This window comes from Amyelois transitella, chromosome 14 (genome assembly GCF_032362555.1).
Source record: "Amyelois transitella isolate CPQ chromosome 14, ilAmyTran1.1, whole genome shotgun sequence".
Taxonomy (NCBI): Eukaryota; Metazoa; Arthropoda; class Insecta; order Lepidoptera; family Pyralidae; genus Amyelois; species Amyelois transitella.
In genome coordinates this window covers 10,352,855-10,365,156 of record NC_083517.1, presented here as the reverse complement: position 1 = coordinate 10,365,156, position 12,302 = coordinate 10,352,855, and the positions used below count along the sequence as shown (strand labels likewise).

General features: G+C 36.9%; 1 protein-coding gene across 1 annotated transcript; it reads right to left on the bottom strand.

Annotated features, from left to right (window-relative positions):
- Positions 1-7,035: 7,035 nt before the first annotated feature.
- LOC132902501 (uncharacterized) lies at positions 7,036-7,620 on the bottom strand. The gene has a single exon (XM_060947772.1). The coding sequence runs from the start codon at positions 7,618-7,620 to the stop codon at positions 7,036-7,038; it is 585 nt and encodes a 194-aa protein (XP_060803755.1).
- Between the last annotated feature and the right edge of the window lie 4,682 nt (positions 7,621-12,302).

Sequence of the window (12,302 nt, the reverse complement as noted above, 5' to 3'; positions counted from 1 at the left end):
CTGGTTAAGGACACTACTTTCTTTCATACGTTAAGTAACTATCCGTTTAGGGATCGTGATATAATGAGTTGTGTAAACCGATGGAATGTTACTTCAAACCATGTCGTTATTATTACCTCATTATTGTATTGAAATTATTTAGTAACTTGTTCCCGCCCGCGGCTTACTGAGTGTTAATAGGTATAGCTGTCCTGCTGTCAATATTTGCAAGTTATCAAGAAAGGAAATCACTTTTAAATGTGATCTCCTTATCAAATGATGACCATGTTGATAATAATACAAAAAGTTACGTTGAGTTTAATATTATTTAAGAATAGCTAATCAACTTATACTTAACGAATGAATCAATAATTATCGTAATTAATTGTAACAGGCGTTAATACACGCATTAGCTAAGAGCTTGGTAAAGTCAAGGTCTAATAATAATACCTTTTGTCTGTTCGTTTGGTGGTCAATTCGTCATGTTTTGACAGCCAGCTGCTTTGAAAGGTTAACTTTGATAATCTGATACGGTTAACGGGTCATACATACCCATGATACTCATAATGTTGTTAAATCGTATATTTCTATTTTAATTAAGTACCTTCTTATCATAATAAAGCCATACAGCCATTGGCCATTCAATCTTTTAAAGACTGCTAGAAAACGAGTAGAATAGAATAGATTTATTTTCAAAATTGGATAGAACAAGCGCATGTGTAGAAGAAGCAGCGGAACAACCTTTTACCTGTTCGTTTTACCTGTAGGCCTTGTCTATCCTACAAGGAATATAGACGTGACTATATGTATGTACTTACTTTACGAAATATACACTCTCATAGACCTCATAGACGCAAGGCCTTCTGCACCGCGAGGACCCGGGCGGTGGCCCGGTGGCTAACACCGCGCACGCCTTACACAACGCCTGTGCCTGCAGTCATTCTAATTTTTAAATTTTACGCTGTCAAAAAATGGCGGGCATTCTATTTAGCCGCCTTCCTACCTAGTTACTTATAACCTACTACCTATTGTTGATATGACTAGTTGATAAATTTAACCTTTATGAAACCCAAAAACACTATGGTTAGCTGCAAATTATTTCAATATCTACCGACTCCATATTTATAGGTAGGTAATCAAAAACTTAACATTGAGTTACATTCAACATTGGTAACAGACAGATTGAATTATAAATCACAAGAGGCTACATTTATTTTAGTTTTACATACATATAATGAAATCACGTCTTTATCCATTACAGGGTAGGTAGAGCCACCAGTCTGGTGCGGGTCTGGTGCGGACTGAAGGCCACGTTCAGCTATATGGCTCAATGGTGGAATGGAAATTCAAAAAGCGACAGGTTACTAGTCAATCGCTTAAAAGAAGAATCAAAGTTACTTAGTATTTCCCTTGATAAACCTTTACAGTCTGCACAGAAAGAGCTGGTACACACTATGGCTTCTCACCGCTACAAGATCAGCATTAAACACTTTTAAGTCTATGTTAAGGCTAAGGAAGTGGCCTTTCGTAGATCAGATTACGTCAAAGACAATAGCTATCGATGTAGAACCTTGACTTGCGACCTATCTGAACAATCGCGATGAAAGACTGACCATATGAACGTTTGGGTACCTTCTTGCGGGAGGTTGACGTGGGCTTTCGAAGAAGGTCCTCCCAAAAAAAGTTATGTCCCATGTTGGGCGCCACTGTGACATTTTTGGTAAAACGTCGCAGGTAAGGGTGTCAAGACAGAGACAAAGTAAAAAAAGGAAGTCAAAGTAGAAAATAATATTTTTTTAGATTGATCTGAGTCTTAAATGTTTTGTCTGTATGCGTAGGTATTTAATATAATATCATTGAGGTAGTATCTCGTAACACAAGTCTTGAGCTTACTTCGGCTTCCCAAGGAAGGGCACAAAGATAGCTTTCAATGTTTTTCAGTAAGTTACTGAAGTTATTTTATATTCCGATAGGTAGGTATTAATATTGCTTTAGAAAAAGCGGTCATGGTACCAAAGTCTATCTTAGTATGGCCATTGGCTACCAAATTTGGGCGCAACACGTTATCCAAATAATAAAACTCAGTACTTGGTCAACAATGGATTGATATAGTTGAATTCTCATTGTGATATTTATAAATAAGCGTGGACCAACATAAAGTTCAAGGCTGTAGATATGTCGTGTGATTTGACAAGGTGATAATTAATTCTTTACCCGGCTACATAAACAAGAAAGATTAATGATTTTTGGGTAGATGAATTGAGAAAAACCATATATACATTTAATCTATACCCCTTGAGGGTAGGCAGAGCCTACAAAACAGCCTAGAAAAGACTGAAAAGCCACTATCAGCTGTATAGCTTACTGATAGATAGAGTCATAGAGTAAAGATATGGGAGTGGTCCCAAACTAAAGTTACGAGAATTACTCGTTGCGATATTGCCTCATATGAAAAAAGCTGTGCTCTTTTTCTCATGTGATTTGTAAAAATCAACATATTGCTTTAAAGTTGTGATTCGTTTTTTGGTGATAGACTAGCAACCTAAGTTGGAATCAGCAATTAGTAAGCCTTAAACTAAGGGTCGTTTGATTTTTACGTACCTATTCAAAACTAACTCTCCTCTTCGATATTCAATGGTTGACTGGAAGAGATCCCTAAATGGGATAAGTCCGCCTTTGTATATGTAGTTTGTCTAACAAATTTACTGTATTTTTGTGTTCTTTCGTAACTATGTAGGTAGGTACAATAAACGTGATTTTTAATTTGTGAGTCTACTTTTAAAGATAGCAATCTGACTGAATATTGACTATTGATTTTTATTCACTTATATACCAGAGCGTGGAAATAGATTTTTGCTTTTGCTTTATGCTCAATTCCGTCTCGTTGGTTTATGGCTCACTAGCTTTTACTCACAGCTTGGCCCGCGTGAATTAAGCGCCAAGGCGACGATTAATTCGTCGCTTTTTGCAGATGGTAGATAAACGCCACCTATAAAAGAATAGATACAAGTTTTTCGCAAATTTCACGGGAACTTTATTTTTACGGGCATGAAAGGTACCCTATGTCCTTTTCCAGACTTTTAATTATGCACATATGCGTGATATTTCAAGAAGATTAATGCAGATAACCCGCGAAGAAGTAGCAAACAAACAAATAAATTCACTTTCGCATCTATATTAATTAATAGTAAGTAAGTAAGTAATAGTTTATTTATTTTCTCCACAATAATTTATACAAAATACAGTTGACAAAATATACAGTTCACAAGTCTAGTAGATAGTAAACAAACAATTGTGGAGAACTGGTGCCCATGCTAGGCTCCTGAGGATCCTGTATTACGGGTCACCAGGTCTCTCCCAATATTCAATGTACAAAAAGAAAAAGAAAAACTTATCTTTATTAAACACAAAAGATAGAAAAATCCAAAACTAATATACTAAGTAGAAGGTGGAGTGTAGCGTGAGTGTAGCGCAGTGTATTACAGCGCAAGTTAATTACACCCTTAGATATATATATGTAAATATTAGTAGATTACACTTCGAGTTCGCTTAGTTGGCCATCGCATACAAGGCAATATCTAAGCAATGAAGCCGAGCACGCAACAATCAACGCAAACGAGCAATATACGACATTTTTCCAAACAATTTGCAGGCAAGAAACATCACGCAGACATAAGCATTCGAAAATGAAAATTTAAATATTAAAGGCAAAACTGTGTAATTATAAAAAATGGCAATTTGTGAATTATTGATGGTATACGAATACACTGATGTTATTTGCAATCCTTGACAGTTAGATTTAATTGGATTAATTTAGATTACCGCACTAGTGCGGAATATTATTAACAAGTTCATAATTTGAACCATTATTAAACTCAATACGAAGACATAATACCAGCTTTATAAGCAATGGTGCTGAAAAATATTATTATTACAAAGCAGATATCATTAAATTTTCAGTTTCCTCGTAGGTCAGCGATTTCAACCATTCACCCACCCTTTTCCTACAGTTAAATCTATTGAGGGCGTAGATTGGTATCTGCGAATGAATTTTTTTATAAAAATAAGGTCCGAGATAGTGAAAGAATCTTTTCATGAATTCCGTCTCAACTTCAGGAAGAGGGATTCTAAGTCTATTATTTCTGATTTCAGGCTGAGCAATAAAGGGCATATGTGAGTGTTGTTGCATTATTGTTGCAAGAATAAAGAGTTGCCTCACAGTGTGCACTCCACAGAATTCATATAGTTCAGACGTAGGATATCTGAACGGTTTAAAAGTACACACTTTTAACACAGCTCTTTGAGCCCTTTCTGCTAGTAGGAGATGAGTTTTTGCTGCACCTCCCCATGCAGTAATACAATATATAAGTACAGACTGACATAATGCAAGGTACGACATACGCAGAACGTTTGAGTCTGCTATATAGCGCAATTTTCTAAAAATATATATGAGTTTTCTAATGCGTTTAGATAGCAGGGTAATGTGGGGTTCAAAGTTTAGGTGTTTATCAATAGTAATGCCAAGGTATTTGGTGGTATTCATACTCTCTAGTCTAGGGCATTGGCATGAATTGTTATTGCAGGAAACAGACTGATAACCGTGAGCAACCAAACAGTGGTTCGCAGGATCGGGACGGTTGACGTTTCTAATGCTAAACGCAATATAGTTTGTTTTGTTGACATTCAACGTTAAAGAATTGTCATTTAACCAATCTTTTACACGATCAAAACCTGCCTGAGCCGTTCGGAAAGTTTCGGTCCAAGTAGAACCCGTGAAAATAAGGGCTGTATCGTCTGCATATGACACTATTTTGCCATTTGACAAAGGGAGATTGCACAAATCATTCACATATACCAGAAATAGGCAAGGCCCCAATATACTCCCCTGCGGAACACCATAATTTATCTTTTGGTCAGAGCTAATGAACTTTCCTATTTTGACACGCTGTACACGATCACTCAAGTAATCCCTAAGCAAATTGAGTTGCATCCCCCTTACCCCGATATTCTCAAGCTTTGTTATAAGAAGTGGAACTGATACTGTATCAAAAGCTTTTCTAAAATCGAGAAACATGACAATACATTTTTGCTTGGAATCTAGTGCCTTGGCAACAGTATCAGTGATCAAATCAACGGCTTGGGAGGTAGACATATTAGGTCGAAACCCATATTGATTTTTGGACAGAAGGGAGTGTCGCTCAAGATACCTTATTAAGGCAGTGTGGATAATGCGCTCAAGAATTTTAGATAGTGTCGTCAAATTACTAATCGGTCGATAGTTGTCGACAACTTCACTTCCACCAGATTTGTGAATCGGATGTACCACAGCAATTTTAAGTAGTCTAGGAAAGACACCCTGACCAATACACAGATTACATATATGTGAGATAGCTGGAGCAAATTGCTCTTTATATCTTTTAAGTAGTTTGGCCGAGATATTGTCCCACCCTGGGGCAGCATCCGTTTTTAATGAATCAATAATGCGGTAAATTTCTATTTCGTCTATATTACTGAGTACAAAAGAGGCTGATGAAGACGAAGATGATGACCATGTAGAGGATGATTTGGATGAGATATTGGAAGCCAATGTTTTACCAATGCTTGAAAAATAATCATTTACATAGTTGACAGACTCTTCAGGTGTGTGTTTAATAGATAGGAGAGATTCAGACTGGTAACTTTGTTTGTTCATATTAGTTGTTTTACGTATTGCGTCCCAGAGTTTTTTTGTGTTTTTGCCTGCTTTTTTAATTTCCTCCTTGTCATGTAATCTTTTTAACTTTTTGACTAAATTGCAGAGATAATTCCGGTATCGCGTGTAGGTCAATTTAAGTGTATCGTTGTTAGGGTTTAGTTTCAGGGTTCTGTGCATGTTGTCTCTATTCTGCATGCATCTTATAAGTCCTGGAGTTATCCAGGGTTTTAAGATCCGCTTGCGGCACGAAGTATATGTGTATTTTGAGCTTGACTTGATGCATGTATTTATATTATCAATGAGATAAGACGCTGCATGGTCTGGATCACGTGACTCAAATAAGGGACAGAAATCAATATTATTAATTGTATCATCTAATGCCGAGTAGTTAATATTAAGATGTTTAGCCGGAGTTTTATTTACTTTTTTAGTTGAAAGAGCTAGTATCGCAGGATGGTGATCTGTTATTACCGTATCAACTACAACGGACAATGCGGGTGAGCTAGTCTTAAGCATGATATGATCCAGACAGGCGCCTTCACGTGTTGGAAAGCTGTGTCCGGGAAGAATACCATGATAAGCTAGTAGATTTAAATATGAGCCAGCATTATCATCACTACTATTTGCTATGTTGATATTTATATCACCAATTATAATTATAGTTTTGAAAGACCTTAACTTAGTAAGGGTACTGTCCAGAGAACAGAAGAAATTTGTAGTATCTCGGAAAGATGGAGAACGATATATCGCTATTATAACAGTATGTTGTCCCAATCTTATTATGACATTATTTGAGTCAAGTAGATCGTGGGACATTGTCACAGCATTTTTGATGGAGTCATTTACGTAAACCACAACCCCGTCATTTTGCAACGTATTATTTGTACTGAAATAATATGAGTAATTAGCCAAACTAGGAATGAGAGGGTTGGATAAAAGCCAACACTCACTAAGCACGAGAATATCCAGGTGAATATCTAATCTTGTTAGCAGTACTAAAAGTTCGGAGATGTTTGCTGAAATGCTGCGTATATTTTGGCTTAGTACAGTCAATAAGTTGGTTGAACTTTTTACCACACATGATACTTGTTCAGGTAGACACGTAATAGACTTAGATATTGAAATCTCATCTATTTGATTACAATTTCATCCATTGTAAAAATTCTTGATTATTGAAGTAAGTTGTGACGTATTTGCAACTGTATTTGAGTTTGTTAAGAACGTGAGTGTGAAAATTGGTGTTACGAAAAGAACTAACAATAAAAATTTGTATGTGCAACAATGTGAATGCAATGAGTATACTTTATGATACGTATAAAAAAAAATAACCACGGGAATAAAGCAAGTTAAGGCTACAAAAGTTACTGGGTACTTAAAGTATTAAGGTCGTCTTCACAGGCTATACGTATCTGCGGTGTTCCTTCAGATTTGCGAAGGTAGACCCTGCCGTTATAGGTCCAGCAGAATTTGTATCCGCCAGCAGTAGCTGCGTTCCTGGCCAAATAAAATAATTTCTTTGTTTTGGGGGGCAGAATTTCAGACAGGTACACTGGTGCAGACGGTCCGTTTATTTTCAAATTTGTGGTAGAGAACTTACTTCCCGGATTACTCTTATTGTAAGTTTTGACAGCACGAATTAGGCTATCTTTCAGCACAATGCTATTCAGTTCAGCTACTATTGGTCGTCTACCCTCAGTCTTGCCGTGCACTCTATATATGTCTTTGATATCTGAGTCCCGAACTGGAAGGGACAGCGCCGATCCAGTGGCTTTCACAAGTTTCACCAAATCTTCTTTAGTTTCGTTCTTCTGGGCTGGTACGTTGCGTAGTTCAATAGAAGAGTATTTTAATTGCCGCTCTAAGTTCTCAACCCTCGCCTCCAGTATTTTTATATAATCACGATCGTGTTTACGTTCTTCTTCCAGCAAATTTAACCTAATAGCCATATCGTCATACCTTGACGACATAAATTCAATTGAACTGCGTATATCATTATTCTGTTCCTTAATTAATATTAATATATTATAAAGCTGATGAGTTTGTTTGTTTGAACGCGCTAATTTCAGGAACTTCTGGTTCGAATTGAAAAATTCCTTTTGAGTAGACCATTTATCGAGGAAGGCTTTAGGCTATATAACATCACACTGAAACTTTAAGGTGCAAAAAATAATAGAAAATGTGAATAAAAAGGGGAAAATTATTCATCCTTGAGGGCTTCAATAATGCCCAAAATAACTATTCCACGCGGATGAAGTCGCGGGCACAGCTAGTTTATAATATTATTTGGGTTGTTGGTTTATCTAGATTGGTCTTGATTAATATCAGTCAAATTGACAAGCAGGCTGTCAAATCAAAATGTAACGAAAACATGCAAATCACACGGGTTCGATTAAAATTAAAAAAATCTGCTACAAAAATATAGAAAATTCATATAAATATAATACAAAAGTGGTGAAAAAATGCCGTGGTTGATGCCCGATATTCTAATACACCGAACTTCTTAACGGTTTTATAATAATCGTTGGCTTTTTTTTCTAAAGATTATTTCGAAGTTTTCACCGAAGGATACCTAATTAATTGTGTTATCTACAAAAACCATTATGCATAATAAATTGGGAGCCAGTTAAAGACATATAATGACATCCAAGAGTTCGAAGTCACTTCACGAACCGCATTCTTGCCAGGTTTGTTATTTATAGGTATTTATTCTTTGTCTTTAGGTGGCCCCATTACTTTTTTTGCGTATTTGGAAAGAATTAAACCACTCTATATTTATCACACGGATGTCGTAAGAGGAGGCGGACTAGGGATAGGATAAAGAATAGAATGGAATTATTTCCAAAAATTGGATACAAGGTATCACTTATTGACGTCACATCACTTAAATCTAATTATAACTACTACCGCTTCCAAAGCGCCTGTGTAGAAGAAGCGGCGGAACAAACTACACTGCAGCTGTTACTATAAACTAGGGATTCCTCTTTTAGGCGATGTGCTACCAATCTGTCACTATTTAAATCTCAATTCTATCATTAAGCTAAACAGCTGAACGTGGCCATTCAGTCTTTTCAAGACAGTTGGCTCTGTCTACCCCGCAAGGGATATAGACGTGACCATATGTATGTATCATACTCGTAAGTACCTATGTTGCTTACAAGGCCAACACCTCATCAACTCTTCCACTTTATTTTTTCTGATTTCATGATGATTCAGATCTACCTATGCAATTTTGTTGCGCTGATTGGCGCTGTGGTGGTAGCTTTGGTGCTGGTGGTGACTCTCAGACATACCCTGTGCACAGGTCGTCGACCTTTACCGTTAGTATACATGTAATTGATATACTAAAGGTTATCTTTTAAATAACTGGAATCTTTTTAGTAATGTGCCGTGTGGTTTTTGGCCAATAAAAAAAGGAATAGGACCAATCCATCTAGGCGATGTGCTACCAATCTGTCACTATTTAAATCTCAATTTCAAGTAAAGTTTTCATTATAAGCCTGATGTCCATTCATATCAATAGGTATCATACTCGTATGGTTCCCGGCAGTGCCGTGTGGTTCCCGGTACGAATACAAAAAGAATAGGACCACTCCATCTTTCTCCCGTGGATGTTGTAAAAGGCGACTAAGGGATAGGCTGATAAACTTGGGATTTCCTTGTTTCACTATTTGAATCTCAATTCTATCACTAAGCCAAACAGCTTAACGTGGCCTATCAGTTTTTCAAGACTGTTGTGACAAGGCCTTGTCTACCCCGCAAGGGATTAGACGTGATTATAAGTATTTCCTCGATAAATGGTCTATTCAACGCAAAAATATTTTTTTCATTCGAACCAGTAGTTCCTGAGATTAGCGCGTTCAAACAAACAAACTAACTCTTCAGTTTTATAATATTAAATTAGTATAGATAACACGCAAACGGAGTTACGGGCAACAACTAGTTGAATATAATTTATTTAATTTCAGGCTAACTGAGAACGAAGAAGATAATTGTGACTAAACAAAACCATGCGACCGTTGGTCATAAATGTTTTATCGAAAAAAACAAACTTGGTTCTACAGGATCAAGCGGCAAGTGTACCTTAAAACCACAGGCGCCAGGCCCTTGGACGACCCAGCTGTCCAACTATACTATCTAGGCATTAGCACAGGCATCCTATTTGTGTTTTTGATAGTACTAAGAACTATTTATATGCTCACGTTGAGAGTATGGTATCGGAGGCGGGCTAGAGAGTGCGAATAAAGTTTTATTTGCTGATGAATTGGTGTTATTTTAAGATTTCAAAGAGGATGCCGTGAATCGATTGATGTTAGAGCGATGGGTTTAAGAGAAGAATCTAGGTCTTAAATTGAGCGTGTACGTAACTGAGCAATAACATATATACTAACATAAATATACAAATAATAAATATACCTACCCACTTAATGTACATGTATGAAACTTATAAATAAATAAACATTTATAAACAAAGAATAGTTTTTGTCAGCGATTATTTCACGTTTCGCTGAACCGATTTTGATGTCGATATCAGGAAAGTGTTGTCTTGACACCGTCTTATTCTTTTCTTGATGTTATTGAAATTGTTTGTATAATGTTAGGGAGAAATCGCTGAAATGTTATGTATCTATATCATGTTAAGGGAAAAAAAGTCTAAGTCATCCTATTTGGCATTCGAAGATTGAACCTTTAAATTTTAAATACATTAATGATCGTACTCCTAGGTATAGGAGGTCTAAGGTCTAAAAAACACAAACGCATACAAATGACCGAGTTTAGAAAGCCTGTAAAACGAACGTGTAGAATGATTTTCCACTTGTGAAAAATAGTCCATTGTACTCCGCTGACCGGCGCCAACCCCATCAATTTGAGATGTCCATTCGTGTCGAGAAATAATCGCGTCGTTACCAACGATGCAATTTGGCCGCTTCGCATTGAGGTCGCCGCATTCGACCTGAACTGGTTGGTATTGTTACGTGAATCAAGATTGAGGTCTGACCTACTGTTGTCAACACCCTTTCATGTAAGTATTGATAAATTGGCGAGAATTTCGCCATCATACAAACTGAGAGACCATTGCTGGTTATAGGCCTCAACCAAGATTCATACTTTAACTGTTCTTCATCGTTAGAAAGCTCTGTCTACTCCGTAAGGGATAAAGACATGTTAAGTGTATTTAATTGTAGCAGTAACAAATGTCGGTCAAAGTACGTGGTTAAAAAGTTCATAGATTTTCTGACTGACTCAGACTGTTCCCAGTAATAACGTCATCATTTCGTAACTGTAAGTACGAAATTAATTACTTTATTAATTAAGGCCTTCCCTAAAATATAATTGTTATAGAACTAAATATATGTATACATAATGAATATAAGGGTAAGGGTAAATAAGCTTATAAAATTGCGATCCTTTTTTTAGGCGATGGGCTAGCAACCTGTCACTATTTGGATCTCAATTCCATCATTAAGCCGAGCAGCTGAATGTGGCCATTCAATCTTTTCGGGATTGTTGGCTCTGTCTACCCCGTAAGGGATATAGACGTGACTATGTATGTGTATATAATGTATGTGTGTATATATGTATGTATGTATATATAATGAAGAGATTTTTAAGGAGACAAGAAACGGGGTCCCGTTAGAAAAATCCTAACTATTAATCCGACCTAACTTATTTTGATTCAACATACGTACATATAATATAATCACGTCTATACCCCTTGCGGGGTAGACAGAGCCAACAGTCTTGAAAAGACTAAAGGGCCATGTTCAGCTGTTTAGCTTAATGATATAGAATTGAGATTGAAATAGTGACATTTTGTTAGTCCATTGCCTAAAAGGAGAATCCCAAATTTATAATCTATGCTATCCCTTAGTCGTCTTTTACAACATCCAGGGAAAGAGAAGGAGTAGTCCTATTCTTTTTCCAATTGGCGCCGGGAACCACACCAATAGAATTCAAACCTTAAAAATGTGGGTTTAACTTCAAAAGTAGCTATTTAGGGTCTATATCAGTTTCCATAATGGGTATACCCTCGGTGTGATCCAATCGAAGCTCCCGACGGAGACAAAAAGCTCATTGTGTACTCAAGAGCTTTTGTCTTGTGAAATGCAGAAGACATTACGTGCAATGCAAATGCAATTGATGGATAGCTATGTATAATAGTTTGAGTAACATAGGAAAGCATACATACATATGATCACGTCTACATCCCTAGCGGAGTAGACAGAGCCACCGGTCTTGAAAAGACTGATAGACCACGCTCAGCTGTTTGGCTTAGTGATAGAATTTAGATTCAAATTGTGACAGGTTGCTTGCCCAATGCCTAAAAGAAGCGTCCCCCATCCCAAGTTTATAGGCCTATCCCTTAGTCGCCTTTTACGACATCCGTGGGCTAGAGTTGGAGTGGTCCTATTCTTTTTTATAATGGTGCCGGGAACGACACGGCACTCTTAAACGAACATAAGAAAGAACTGAAATAAATCGTTTGTACATACATACATACATCAGTCTCTTTCTCGGTGTGGCGTTTAGGTAAAACTTATTGGGATTCTTCTTTTAGGCGATGGGCTAGCAACCTGTCACTATTTGAATCTCAATTATTCTATCATTAAGCCAATCAGTCTTATCAAGA

Bases quoted from the DNA above. Each gene is read 5' to 3' on its own strand.
- LOC132902501 (XM_060947772.1), bottom strand. From the start codon at position 7,620: ATGGCTATTAGGTTAAATTTGCTGGAAGAAGAACGTAAACACGATCGT.